The 15,431-nt window shown below is 35.4% G+C and overlaps 1 protein-coding gene and 1 pseudogene across 2 annotated transcripts; one reads left to right on the forward strand and one right to left on the reverse strand.

Annotated features, from left to right (window-relative positions):
* Positions 1-1,155: 1,155 nt before the first annotated feature.
* On the reverse strand, positions 1,156-12,529 carry LOC107674115 (BRISC complex subunit Abro1-like). 2 transcript variants are annotated; one of them, XM_016468008.1, is made up of 9 exons: positions 12,419-12,529; positions 8,516-8,606; positions 5,081-5,117; positions 4,917-4,983; positions 4,576-4,766; positions 4,236-4,355; positions 3,648-3,732; positions 2,858-2,975; positions 1,156-2,769 (listed from the first exon to the last, which is right to left on the reverse strand). In XM_016468008.1, the coding sequence occupies exons 1-9, from the start codon at positions 12,488-12,490 to the stop codon at positions 2,318-2,320; spliced, it is 1,233 nt and encodes a 410-aa protein (XP_016323494.1). In that variant the 5' UTR covers positions 12,491-12,529; the 3' UTR covers positions 1,156-2,317. The 2 variants fall into 2 exon arrangements, with proteins under 2 accessions (XP_016323494.1, XP_016323492.1); XM_016468006.1 differs by having other exon boundaries at positions 4,236-4,358; positions 12,419-12,528.
* A 1,034-nt stretch (positions 12,530-13,563) lies between these two features.
* The window catches only part of LOC107674031 (protein-lysine N-methyltransferase mettl10-like), a 4,206-nt pseudogene continuing 2,338 nt past the window's right edge, over positions 13,564-15,431 (forward strand).

Raw genomic sequence — 15,431 nt, forward strand, 5'->3', positions numbered from 1 at the left:
TTTTTTATCATAAGTGGCATTTATGTTCATCCGAACTTTCTAAGGAACATGTTAGTTATGATAAAATGACATTTTAAAGCTCTGAGGGACTGGCTGCCAGCTGTCCAAACAAGCCCATGTCAAGCTTAAATGTGGCATCTCTCCACTTAAGTGTCATTGTTCAGTTTAACACTTACATATTCGTGTTGGGTGATGGGTGGTGGTGGTTTTTGGCCGTACACATGAAGACATGCCAAAGTCAGAATATGAAGCAGAAACATTTAAAGCAGACGGTCAATGCAACATGATACAGCTGATTAAAACATCTCTGTCAGTGTACTCTCAATTACACTTATGCCAGGGAACAACCATATGTTATTTTTCTGTCCTACACAGAACTGGAGAAATATACTGAATGAAAAGTGAGACATTCTCGGCCTCTGCCATAATAAATGTCAGCGTCAGATCCTGAGATAAATCTAAGAAATAAGAGTTTTGGATTCTTTGGGTGAAAAAGTCCAACGGCTCATCAATCTGATTCAAGTCACTTGCCCAAATTGTTCACAATATGCACGACATGGGTGAATCTCACAAGAACGTGTTACAGTCATATTTCACTCCACATTTTTCAAATCTGTATATATTTGTATAATATTTGTAACTGGAAAAAAAAATTAAGAGCATTAAGTTTTTAAAAAGTTTTGGACCATTAAGTGTTTTGTGACAATTTTTAAATGTCTGTTTCCCCTAAATATATAAACTTTATTGCAAGAGCATTAAGTTTTTAAAAAGTTTTGGACCATTAAGTGTTTTGTGACCATTTTTAAATGTCTGTTTCCCCTAAATATATAAACTTTATTGCAAAAATTGTTTTTAAAAGTAAAATTAAATTGTCAAGTATTTATACATCATGGCAGTATGTTATTCTGCCTACGCTGACACAGTAAAACATTACTGTATTATGAGAAAGAGAACAAATTTGAAAGTGAAACCTAGATTGTTTACAGTTATGAGTATATATATTACAAATTTACCATTAAATAATAATATAAAATAAAAGTATTTATCATTTACTATTATATATGTTATTTAATGGTACACACACACACACACACACACACACACATATATATATTTGTTATTAAATGGTAAATTATTATTATTTATTGATTAATAGTAAAATGACCCAGACATGTTTTTCTGAGATTCACACACATACAAACTTTTGAGGGAAAATGTAATTTTGGTTCGATCAGACGTAGCAAAACATCCACTAACATGACAAAACTGTGCTTCTACCTTTAAAGATCTGCTGCATATGGCTGAAATCTTTATTTCACGTTATCATGGAGCGCGAAACTGATCCACCGCTGCATTGCTTTGAGCAATCACATCTTCTCAACTAAACAACAAAGGCATGTGGACAAGAAGATGCGAGAAAGCAACGGTCCTTGTACTGCAAAAGAATCCTGAGATCGATGATGCTGCATTCTGACCCTTCCAGTTTCTGATTGGCTCCGTCAAACCGTACGACCGAAAATTTCAGTTAAAGCTCAATGGTGAACGTTTGAAGTGCAGCAGAAAACAATATAATATTCGATTCATTCATTAGGACAAAAATGTGTTTGATTTAAGCCAATGAAATTAGTAGTGATCTACAGTATGTCATAGAAAACACAAGCACCACTTATCAAAGTAACTTTTTATAATCGTTGACCAAAAATTATCCTTTTTTTCATTAATAGGCCATTATATTACTCAATCAAATCAAATATAACTGATAAAACCAAAAATAAAATACATTTTCTAGAACAAGAACTGTTCAAGTGTCAGCTGAAGTCCTAAGCACTTATTATAACTGTGATTTTTTTTCTTTTCATTCAGATAAATGAAGCTAGACAACGAACAAGTCATGGAATAAGCTCACACAAAGATGTTTGAAGGCCACAAAAAAAAGACATAATTCCCTTTGCTTTTCTATTCAAATGCAGATCAAAAGAAGGCAAAACAGTGCAAGAGGTAAATGGTGCAAAAACCGAATGACTCCAGTGAGTAGCAGACGCCGAGAGAAGCAGGATGCACCTCTCCACCCAAACAAAACCAGAGAGGAGAGCATAAAATGAAGAAAAGGGGGCCTTGTCTGTCCACATGGTTGGGGATATCATTCCATTCCACTTCAGAGTTCGTCCCCTGCACAGAGCTGTTAAATGTGTGCAACAGGACAGCATTGTCATAACTCACAAAAGGCAAGTGCTTGTTTGTGTTCTGAACACCACCGACCTCACGATCACACCTAGTTCTGTTCATTCGTCAATATCCCCGTTAGTTTGTTCAACTACTATGAGCCCGGCGGGCTGTGGGCGTCTCCGTCGGGCCACAGGGTAGCCGGGCGTCCTAATGTAACAGTTTCCGTTAAGGAAGGTGGTTGCAATTGCTCGCTAACTAAATTTTCATACTCGCTACTGTCCTCGTCATCATCATCCTCCTGGTCTTCCTGGCCGGTGGCCTGACGGTTCAGGGAATCTGAGCTCGAACCGTCTCCGCTGCCCAGGCCCAGACTGGGAGACGGGTGGCCGGGCGAACCTACGGCTTGGGGCCGCGGCAGCAGTATAGCGCTTGGTGAATCTGGAAGCAGTGTGGTGCTGTAGATTGGTGGAGATGACGAGTTCACGGGTCTCTCTAAACTGGGCTCCACCGAGGGACCTGAGAGCATGACTCGAGTCAAAGAGTGTGAGGAGTCGGGAAGGGCAGGGTTGTCGGGAAGCGTGACAGCGGCTGCCTCTTGAAGTCCTGCGAGGAAAATAGAGAAGATATTCAAGGAAATTGTTTCCTTTTTTTGTTAAACAAGCATCAAATGTGCAGAGTGATCAGTACATACTTCTCTCTTCCTCAGCGCTGTTACGTTTCCTGAGAGCGATTTCCTCTTTGAGTTTGTTCACTTCTTCTTGGATTTTCTCCCTCACTCGTTCACTTTGATCCACTTCACAACACACCGCCTGCAGGATGACAGAAAATTCATGAGGGATGCATGATATTATTGGAACGTCATCCAAATTGGCGGATAAGGCTTAAAATGTAAACATCGGCATCGTCACAATATTAAATAAAGATGAATAACTCACATGTGATGTGAGTGTGCTAGCGATTTTTAGAATTTTTACAGGTCTGCTGCTTTAGACCATCTACAAATGTTAAATCTACAAATAAAGTAATAAGGTTACAACTGCATCTGTCGGAAAAAAAACAAAACAAAACCCAGCAGTGATTGATTTTATTATAGTTATTTTCAAAGCTTTCAATATACTTATAAAAATAGCTTTAATAATGTTTATTTAGTTCTAACAAGTAAGTTTTTGCTTAAAACTAACCAAAATTAAAAATAATTTGTTTATAATCTCTGCTCAGGAGAGACTTGGTGATGTTTCCAAATAAAAGGAAATGAATATCAGTATTGGCTATCGGCCAAAATGAGTTGAAAAATATCAGAACATCACATATCGGCAAAAACCCAGTATCGTAAATCCTTAAAATTCATAGATAGCACATTCTCAGCATTATTTATTTAAAACATTTAAATGTTATTACATGTTAGCAAATTGTGGTGTATTTTAACCAACATCTCCTGAAGTTAACTGAAAGTTCAAAAACATTGTAAGAGTGTAACTCACCTGCACTCTTTCTTGAAGGGCACTGTATACTTGAAAAATAGCTCGAATGTCTTTCATCACCCCATCCTTATCAAAGAACTCTGTCCTATAAATGAAAAAAATATATAAATAAACACTTATTCAAGTATTTACTGCAGCAAAAGTCAGACTTTTTTGTTTTACATGCTGTGCAATTTAAATTAAATAAATGAAGAAAAACTGTATCATGGTTTCTACAAAAAATATTGAGCAGCTTAACTGTTATTAACATTGATATTATTAAGAAATGTTTCTTGAGCACCAAATCAGTGTATTAGAATAATTTCTGAAGGATCATGTGACACTGAAGACTGGAGTAATGATGCTGAAAATTCAGCTTTGCAATCACATGCATGAATTACATTTTAAAATATATTCAAATTGAATAGTTTTAAATTCTAATAATATTTCACAATATTACAATATTTTGATGCATTTTTTATCAAATAAATGCGGCCTATTATGGTGAACATTTTTTAATGGTAGTGTAAAAACAAAATAATTTGATGTATCTACATTTTGTGACACGGCTAAAGAGGAATATTGAACATTGCAGTCAGGTTGCCTCACCCATGTTCTTTAATGACACTTGCGTAGTTCTTGGAGGTGTTCGGCACAGATGAGACTTTATATTCCTGTTGACTGGTGTTGCCCAGGTTTGGGATGCTTAGAGATATCCTCTGATTAAACCTGCTGAGATAAAGATCCAAATTGCAACAGAAATGCTCATAAACACGGTCTCAGCTACATCACACCATTTGCAAACATTATGCATGGTATTATGAAATAACAATATGAGAGACAAGTCTCTAAACAGTTAAACAGAATCATGATTTTATCATATTTTGAGAACTTTTACCCAACAGGATTACATTTTCCTATAAGTATGTATTAACCAGCATGTACATACTTTTTGTTGGGCCTGAAGAGCACATACTCCAAAGCATGTGTGGAACTATTGGCTGTGGAGATGAAGCTGAAGAGGAGGAAGACCAGATCTGGGATGCCAAGTATATAGGTCAACTGCTTATGGATCACCTGCTCCCTGAATGACATCTGCTGTTGAGTGTTCCTTCTAAACCGGTACCAGCCGATAACATTCTGCTCAGCAAGAAGAGACATTGTGAACTAAGTGGGGCGGCTGAATTAAAACACACAAAGTCGAACACCAAAGGACAAAGAACCTGTCAAAGCACCTGCTAATAATTTATTTATTTTCCTCTCTAAAATTTTTTATGCATAACTGCTTACTTTTCTTCTGTCCTTGAGGATTCGGTTGAGATTTTCTTCATTGACGTTACCTGCATAGTCATAAAAGCTGAAACATAGGAAATTTTTTTCAATTAAAACATATAGATGACAAACATTAAAGAACGCATCTACTAAATCCAATTGCCCATGCAGGACATTCTTACCTAAACAGTTGTGCACAAGGTTCATGATTATGGACCTCTGAAAAACAAGTGAATGCGAGTGACTAATTATATTCAACATCTGAGTAAAGTTTGCTGTGACCAGTGTTGGGAAGGTTACTTTGGAAATGTAATAGATTACAAGTTACCCTATTTAAAATGTATTAAGTAGTGTAACTATTTCAATTACATTAAAGTAACTGATAACATTTGATTACTTTTCTAAATTTCTAATGTTTTCAACTGTTAATCATTTTCAAACATTTAAACCAGGCAGGGTTGACCTTACAGTAGTATTCAACTGATTACTGTCAGACTTTTAAAATCTTTCATCACTTGAATTAAGATTCAAGTAAAATTTTATTTTAAAGCACAGCAACCACAAAATCAGAACTTACTTTGAGATCATTCTGAGGTTAAATACAGATTTAAAACCATAACAAGAAATAGTTTAGTAGCTATGATACTGTTTTTCAAATCTTTGCATAACTATGACAGGAAATACTGGAATCTAACAATGCTGTCGGAAAAAAAAAACAGTAAATATAAAAAAAAAGTAAGCATATACATAAACCCAAATAGGAAATAAAACAGTTATCGAATAAGCATGTGTCCTAAATTCTTGAAATATTGGTGTATCATATTTTAGGGCAATCACTGCAATTTATGAAAGAAATCAATTAAATCTGTATGTGTGTGAAAAACATTCAGATGAAACCCCCATTGTAATCATTAACATTTTCATAAGTAACTGTAATTTAATTACACATTTTTCTCAGTAACTGTAACTGATTACAGTTACATTTATTTTGTAATGAAATTACGTAATTCAGTTACATGTAACTAGTTACTCCCCAACACTGGCTGTGACTGACAGTGCTGGGAGTAATGCATTACAAAAGTAACAAAATTGCAGTTACTTTTTTTTTGCTGTAACGCAGTAATATAACGCTTTACTAATAAAATTTGGGTAATATTATACTCGTTACAATCTCGGTAACGCGCGTTACAATAACATATTTTAACTCAAAATTAAGTGGTGGAATTTACCAACACTGCAAAACAGCACCAGAGAAAAAATTCCCTGGGTAAAATAATTTGTTTATTTCCTGCTGCTGGAATTCCATGGTTGAGATGACTGCAGAGACGGATTCTACATCTGTGACACGGACACACTCCCGTTATTTTCTGTTCAGCAGAGAAAATGACAAGAAGGCATAGTCAAGTGCAATCTATATGCGACACCGAACTCTCAACATCGAGAAATAGCACGAGTAACTGAAGAAACACCGGGACTGGTGCCACAAACACTAACCGTAAGAGCTGCAGGGTCGGAGGAGAGAAAGAATGCGGCGGACAAGCAACAGAAATCAAGTTTAACTAAAAATAACAAAATCAGTTTTTATTAAATCATAGTCTATATATAAAAGGAATGAATATGCGAAATATATTTGACTTTACAAAACGAAAGGAAAAGACTGAGTGTATATGCTGCTGAGTTTGGTTCATTTTTGTGTGGCGCGGCGCTCTACAAACAAGTTCACGGAAAGGAAACCGAGACGACAGAAAGCGCATCCTAAAATAAAAGTCAACACACTGCAGTTTTGAATGATCTGTATGATCAAAAATGACGGAGTATTTTCCGCTGTTCGATCTCGAAGGCGCCTCACGCACACACAATACAGCATTGAAAATGTTGCAGCCTGTTCATTATCAGAATAATATACAGTCAACCAAACATATAGATACACTCATTATTTAAACTAGTCCGTAGAACAATCCGAGTTATGTACAAAGCCTGGTTTACATAATAAATAATAGTTTAGCAATCAAATACGTCGTGAATATGGAAACATTTGGATTCGTGCCGAATGAGAGAGGTAGGCTGCGTGAGAACTAACACGTTTGATTTCAGTTTCGTGTTAAATTAATTTGATTTGACTTGTTTAGCAACTTATTTTTCATTCGTTTTGTTCTGAATACCGTTAAATTTAAAGGATTTGTTGTGGAGTGAGGAGAATTAAAATGGCCTATAGGCTAGCTGTTGTATTTATTATTTGTACATTAGGGCTTATAACATTCCGTTTTATTTACCGCTATAATTTCTGAATGTAATTGCGGTTTGTGCTTGAAAGTGAAAGTAACTCAAAAGTAACTAAAATGTAGTGTAACGCATTACAATTCAGAGACAGTAATATTATAATGTAACTATTACTTTCAAAAGACAGTAATAAGTAATATACAATGTAGGCCTATTACATTTTGGAAGTAACTTGCCCAACACTGCTGTTCAAAAGATCTACATTTAAATATTAATATGCATACAGACAAATTGGAATAGACAAAGAAAAAATGCTGGCAGATTTGTTGTGCTCTCTAAAAACTGAAACAGGCGACGATGAATCTCAGCCATCATGAACTGAAGGTTGTCTAGAGGACAACATGACCTTCATAATGACTCATCTTACTGCAAATATAAGATACTATCCGGGCCCACTTTTGATGTTGAAGGTCTTTGTGAAATTCTTTGTAAAGTTATCAGAGATGAACGGGTGCTGGGAGCAGTGCCAAACTCAGAAACATGATCTCTTAATGTTGGAGAGGAGCTATTTCCAGCATTTCTGAGCAAAAAATGGTCTACATTGATGTACAGTGCTGGCTCTCTCAAACAGCTGGGTGGTTTATCAGGTTATTGGCAACCAGAACAGTCTGCTAAAGTACTTTGAATTAGGGCTGCACAATTAATCGAATTTCTAATCGTGATTACAATTATGGATGCCACAATTACATAATCGTTCAAAGCGGCAATTAATCGTTCAAAGTCCACTTATGCTATTCTGCATGCTTAAGATGCGTTTTTTTTTCTTTCTACATGTTATCTTAAGGGTCTTTCCCATTATTTTAATTTTAGTTTTAGTATAACATAATACCATTCATATTTGCACTTTTTTATCATTTAAAGAAGAAACCAATCCGATGTATAGTTGACATTTGAGGCTTAATGCTATAGAAAAGCACTAAAAGTTTTTCAGTTAGTGTTTTCAGCTTGTTTATTTTCATATAAAAATACGGCATGCAGTTGCATCAAACAATGGTATAAACATCATTCAATGTAAATTGTGATAATCGTAATTAATAATCGCAATTACAATTTCAAGGGAATAATCAACAATTATGATTTTTGTCATAATCGTGCAGCCCTACTTTGAATAGTTGAGACTGAACAGATTACATCAAACCATATCTTGAACTGATAAAGTCCCTCTGCTCGCACAGGAAGGTCGTCACGTCCTCACTATGAAACGTATCATGTCTGTGATTTGAGCCTTCATGTTTTGGCAATGCATGATAAAGTTTACCAAACTAAAATGGTCATTAAAAACTCAAACTTTTGTCTGTAGCTTTAGGACGGTAAAAAATAATCAACCATGGATTTACCTATTACATTGAGGAATTCTGAGCTACCGATGTGTGAGTCACTGATGCTTAAAGTCTCCTCCTGTCTCACTTCTCCCAGCAGGAAGCCCTCCTAAAAGAGGCATAAAATGGCATTTCAATGGCAAAGACAGTGTAGTTAATGCTGGGTACACACTAAAAGATTTTAAAAATCTTATAAGATCTTCAAAACGTGAGAGACCACAAACATGAGGACAAAAAATCCTAGATTTAACCGTTTTGCTCCTATAGTGTGTGGTGTGCCGCGATGTTCCCCCCACACATCAGGATTTCTGATCGTAAATATTCAACATGCTGAATATTTACGATTCACAGATTCTGTCACTCTTAACACACCTCACACCACAGGAAAATCTGATAAGATAATCTTTAGAACCACCAAGATAATCGGGACATTACCTAGGATTGTCGGAAGGGGAGAAATCCCAAAATCAGCCCGATTATCTTGTGGTGTGTACCCAACGTAAGATAGAATGTTATTATGACCGCAAGTTAATAGACTTAATAGACAAACAGGATACAAAAAAAGGGCTGCAACTGTTTTAAAATTAAGTAATAATTACTCTTATTACTCTTATTATTTTGGGATGTCTTCATATAGTTTAAAACCCTTTTATGATTTAGCAATTTCTTAGCAATAAACATGAAATAAAAATAAACATTAAAAATACAAATGTTGAAAACAACCTAAAAGTACAAACACATTTATTTATTTGCTTATTTAAAACAACAGCATTTCAACTTTATCATATAAGCCTATAAGCTGTCAATTAGCCAGGGCTTGCTATTCTGTAACTAGGTTTTAGTTTTTAGTTATTGACAAACTAATAATAATAATAATAATAATAATATATAAATATTTTGTCCCCTACAGTAACAGGCCAAATGCCATTTTAAGGGGAATACAGATATTTGATGTGTTTAAAAAGCAAACAAAACCTAATCTGTACCTCTAATGGTCATGGGATGCCAAAATGTACCATATTAGGTGAATGTACCCAGAATTCATGCAATGAATATGTTACATATTTTATACAAGGAGGTCTGAAAAACTGAAACTTCCCAAACACTGCTGCAATGAGAGAACAACAGAAACACTGTTCTCCAGGAACACACCATAACTTCCCTGGTTATTTACTTGTTCAGTTTGAGATCACACTGAAAATGCAGATCATTTTTTCCAATTAAAATAAAATTACGTTACAAAGGTGGTTTAGTATCAAAAGCCCACATAATAACACCATGCAAATTGACAGTCTATCCCATAGACAAGCTCCAATCCAAATTAGAATGGTTGCCATTTAGATATTCAATAAGGAAAACTGTCAAATCTTTGAATGAAAACAGGTTAAGCATAACACCAGACTAACCAGCTCAAAACAACTATGCGAAGCCTGCAGGGTCAATGGCAGATCTCCTACTTCCTAATGCCTCAACTACTACACTAGAGGGAATGACACAAAGAGCAAAAGGGGCTAGAAAATGTTAAGCAATTTGTGAACACTTCATTTAATATGTCTGTTAGACATTCAAGTTTGCATTTGACAGTTGTTGCTGACAAACAATTTAGCCTTAATCTTGACACCTATAAGACGACATCGACGAGATTTAATTCACCAATCGCTACTGGGCGGTGTCCATTTATGACAGCGAGCAATCATACAGTGAATAAACGGCAATGACACTTTCTGACAAGCTTGTAAAATCTTTCGGCTTGTAGGTTTGCTAGCTGTCAGCCAGGCTGCGTCTCAAAACCCAGTGTGCTGCCTGCCTAGACCGCATTCTGTTCATCACCAAAGGCGTGTACCGAGTTGAGTCACTGATGCTTAAAGTCTCCTCCTGTCTCACTTCTCCCAGCAGGAAGCCCTCCTAAAAGAGGCATAAAATGGCATTTCAATGGCAAAGACAGTGTAGTTAATGCTGGGTACACACTAAAAGATTTTAAAAATCTTATAAGATCTTCAAAACGTGAGAGACCACAAACATGAGGACAAAAAATCCTAGATTTAACCGTTTTGCTCCTATAGTGTGTGGTGTGCCGCGATGTTCCCCCCACACATCAGGATTTCTGATCGTAAATATTCAACATGCTGAATATTTACGATTCACAGATTCTGTCACTCTTAACACACCTCACACCACAGGAAAATCTGATAAGATAATCTTTAGAACCACCAAGATAATCGGGACATTACCTAGGATTGTCGGAAGGGGAGAAATCCCAAAATCAGCCCGATTATCTTGTGGTGTGTACCCAACGTAAGATAGAATGTTATTATGACCGCAAGTTAATAGACACTTTCAACAAACAGGATACAAAAAAAGGGCTGCAACTGTTTTAAAATTAAGTAATAATTACTCTTATTATTACTCAAAATTTGGGATGTCTTCATATAGTTTAAAACCCTTTTATGATTTAGCAATTTCTTAGCAATAAACATGAAATAAAAATAAACATTAAAAATACAAATGTTGAAAACAACCTAAAAGTACAAACACATTTATTTATTTGCTTATTTAAAACAACAGCATTTCAACTTTATCATATAAGCCTATAAGCTGTCAATTAGCCAGGGCTTGCTATTCTGTAACTAGGTTTTAGTTTTTAGTTATTGACAAACTAATAATAATAATAATAATAATAATATATAAATATTTTGTCCCCTACAGTAACAGGCCAAATGCCATTTTAAGGGGAATACAGATATTTGATGCGTTTAAAAAGCAAACAAAACCTAATCTGTACCTCTAATGGTCATGGGATGCCAAAATGTACCATATTAGGTGAATGTACCCAGAATTCATGCAATGAATATGTTACATATTTTATACAAGGAGGTCTGAAAAACTGAAACTTCCCAAACACTGCTGCAATGAGAGAACAACAGAAACACTGTTCTCCAGGAACACACCATAACTTCCCTGGTTATTTACTTGTTCAGTTTGAGATCACACTGAAAATGCAGATCATTTTTTCCAATTAAAATAAAATTACGTTACAAAGGTGGTTTAGTATCAAAAGCCCACATAATAACACCATGCAAATTGACAGTCTATCCCATAGACAAGCTCCAATCCAAATTAGAATGGTTGCCATTTAGATATTCAATAAGGAAAACTGTCAAATCTTTGAATGAAAACAGGTTAAGCATAACACCAGACTAACCAGCTCAAAACAACTATGCGAAGCCTGCAGGGTCAATGGCAGATCTCCTACTTCCTAATGCCTCAACTACTACACTAGAGGGAATGACACAAAGAGCAAAAGGGGCTAGAAAATGTTAAGCAATTTGTGAACACTTCATTTAATATGTCTGTTAGACATTCAAGTTTGCATTTGACAGTTGTTGCTGACAAACAATTTAGCCTTAATCTTGACACCTATAAGACGACATCGACGAGATTTAATTCACCAATCGCTACTGGGCGGTGTCCATTTATGACAGCGAGCAATCATACAGTGAATAAACGGCAATGACACTTTCTGACAAGCTTGTAAAATCTTTCGGCTTGTAGGTTTGCTAGCTGTCAGCCAGGCTGCGTCTCAAAACCCAGTGTGCTGCCTGCCTAGACCGCATTCTGTTCATCACCAAAGGCGTGTACCGAGTCAGTTCTCGACTTATGACATCTAAAAATGCCATGAAATACTACAAAAATCCCGCTGATTCGGAATTTTTAACGTTCTGTCGCACCTTTGAATGTTACAAAGGCTGTCTAGGTAGGCAGCTCACCAGGTTTTCATACACGGCCCCTCTGAAGCCACACCAGGAAGATGACATCGGGAAATGAATTAATTCTGATTTGATGGAATAAACTGTTTGTTGTTTCGCTGTGCGATCGTGCTCTTAAACATTTACCCTCAAAGTCAGATGACAGAGTACTTACATGGTCGGAACTGCTGTTGGCACTGTGATAACACACAGAACTAAAAGTGTATCCCGAAATTGACGCCGCCATGATGGAAACATACGCGCTGAGCCCACAATCCTTTGCGCACGCACTGTACATCAGCCTGTCCATGAATAAACAAACCCTCTGCTGAGGTAAAAGATGCTCACCCTAAAAATATTTATTTATTTATTAAACGTTCGACTGGACGAATGAAATAATATACATAGAATGTTATAAATACAATACATTCATCTACTGTTATTTGAAGAAAAATATTTACCTTAACATTCTTAAAACACAACAAATAACACTTTAAAATTAAAATTACATTTATCTACATACTTGTTGTATAAACCATAATATTTACCTTGAAAACAACATCGTCTTTTACTTCCATCTGTCTTTGTTTTTAGTATAGAAATAAGTGCATCAGAACTGACGACACACTGATGTAAAACATAAAGTAAGAACTGTTAGAATTTTGTGCACCAAAAAAGTGCACCTTTTGTCAACTGTGTTATGGTTCTATTTATTTTATTTATTTACTTATTGTTTTGTTTTTAATTGTTTTAATTTATATCCCTTTACCTAAATGCATTACTTCAGAGTTATGTGCCCTCTAGAAGCTTGCGTTCTGCAAGTGAACGACGCATTATTGTGCCATCTCAAAGAAGCACAAAATCACTTTCACTGACTTTTTCATTAACTGTTCCCTCCTGGTGGAATGACCTGCCCAAATCAATCCGAGCAGCTGAGTCCTTAACCATCTTCAAGAAACGACTAAAAACACATCTGTTCCACCTTTATTTGACCCTCTAACTCTAACACTTTCTATTCTATTTTAATTCTACTTTATCTATATTTATCTTCGTTTTTTTTTATTTTAATTTTTTTATTTAAAAAAACAACAACAAAAAACAAACAAACACTAGCTTTCTATTTTTTCTATTCTATCTACTCTATCTACTTTATGTGTGTGTGTGTGTGTATAAAAGCGTCTGCTAAATGACTAAATGTAAATGTAAATATCCGTGTATTCAATTTGCATCGCTTTGCTTTCAGTTTTGAATATGCGATAAAACTGTACCTTTACCTTTATTACAAACCTTTATTTTGAAGTGTCACGTCGATTGATTGTCATGATCTGTTACGTAAGCGGAAGTTGATGAGGCGAGACGTCACGATGGAATCGTCAGCGAGCAGCGAGCACACATGTGCAGTGTACAGATTTAGAAGAGGATTTTGCTCCTTCAAAACTCGGAACAAAGAAGTAGTAAGAGATTTCACTTGATTAGTTAGCCCTACTATTGTCGATCTCATAGAAGACCAGCACATGGGTTAAATTTAAGTTTATGCAATACCTCCCAAGAATATTGTATATTCTACCCAGCAACTGCTGCAAGTAAAATGTTACACCTTTATTTGTTAATTAAAAAGTTGGGTTGTTTTGAATACTTTCAGTATAATCAGACTCTTGACTTTTTATTAATTCAGTGTTTTTTTTTTCCTGGCCATTCTACCGTTTTCCTTGAAGCTGGGATGATGCTTATAAGAGAGCTGCAGAATTAACGGCGGTAAAGTTAGTTTGACGTTTGACATTCATTAGACATTCGGGTTTTTTGCCAATTAAACTCTTTGCAGCTTTTATGTTTTGAGCCCAAACTAACTCAGATAGACATAAATATATGCCCTTTATGTTGCACAAGGCTTAATTTCTAGGAATGAAAAAAAAAATTAACCATTTAAATTAATTAAACAATTTAACTACGTGACATTATAATATAAAACCAATACTAAAATGTTCGGGAAAACATACCTGTTATCGCACAAAGCTCCGTTTTTGGAATGATAATTTTATGTATTTTATAATAATTTTACAACTTTTAATGTATGCAATAATATAAATCCATTAAACGACAACACCATTTGATCTAAAGGTATCAAACAAACTGTAAAATATTCAGAATATTATTCCCTATAATGCACAAGTCTTGGTTAAAAGTTGTAAAATTATTATAAAAAACATAAAATGATCATTCCAAAAATGGAGCTTTGTGCGATAACAGGTATGTTTTCCCGAACATTTTAGTATTGGTTTTATATTATAATGTCACGTAGTTAAATTGTTTAATTAATTTAAATGGTTATTTTTTTTTTTCATTCCTAGAAATTAAGCCTTGTGCAACGTAAAGGGCACATATTTATGTCTATCTGAGTTAGTTTGGGCTCAAAACATAAAGGCTGCAAAGAGTTTAATTGGCAAAAAACTCGAATGTCTAGTGAATGTCAAACGTCAAACTAACTACCGCCGTGCAGAACTATTGGTGATGTGGGAGAAATATGGTAATTTTGCTGTTTTGTGTCTTGTGCTTGTTTATGAATGCTCTTTCATATTGATTTTCTTCTTCAAATAAACACTAGTGATGTTACATATGACACTGAAGCTTCAAAGCGCGTATCGAGTACGAAGCTCTGTTTTCAGAGAATCACGTGATCAACGAAAAACGAAGCCTCACTTTCTGTCCAATCACGTGCGCGTGTCGGAATCTTCGAACTCCCAGATCTTACTTTTAAATAAGTTTTCATTCAGACTTACTTAGATACCCAGACATACAAGTAATATGAAGAATAAAAATTATTTCAGAAAAGATAAAATATTTGCCATATGCAGTTCATATATCTGTGAATTATTCTTCTATTACATCATATTGATTTTCGTACTGGCATTTAATTCCGAAGGAGCGTCTTTCACAGGCTTTTGGCTGCTATATTTCTTATTAACCACGAGATGGCGCTGTTTTTGACACGCTCGAAGCTTTGAATCTTTCCCCGAAACGGTCAGAGGAAAGCCTCAGTGCTTCATGAGGCTTCATTTGCCATACAGTGTCTCAGTTAGACTTGTGCCGGTATTCGGTAATGCGATATATCACGGTAATGGATATGCACGATATTGTTATCGTGGGCACTTCTAAATACCGTGAATAATTATATATTACAAATTATTTAG

The sequence above is a fragment of the Sinocyclocheilus anshuiensis genome, unplaced genomic scaffold (genome assembly GCF_001515605.1).
Source record: "Sinocyclocheilus anshuiensis isolate Anshui unplaced genomic scaffold, SAMN03320099.WGS_v1.1 scaffold544, whole genome shotgun sequence".
NCBI lineage: Eukaryota > Metazoa > Chordata > Actinopteri > Cypriniformes > Cyprinidae > Sinocyclocheilus > Sinocyclocheilus anshuiensis.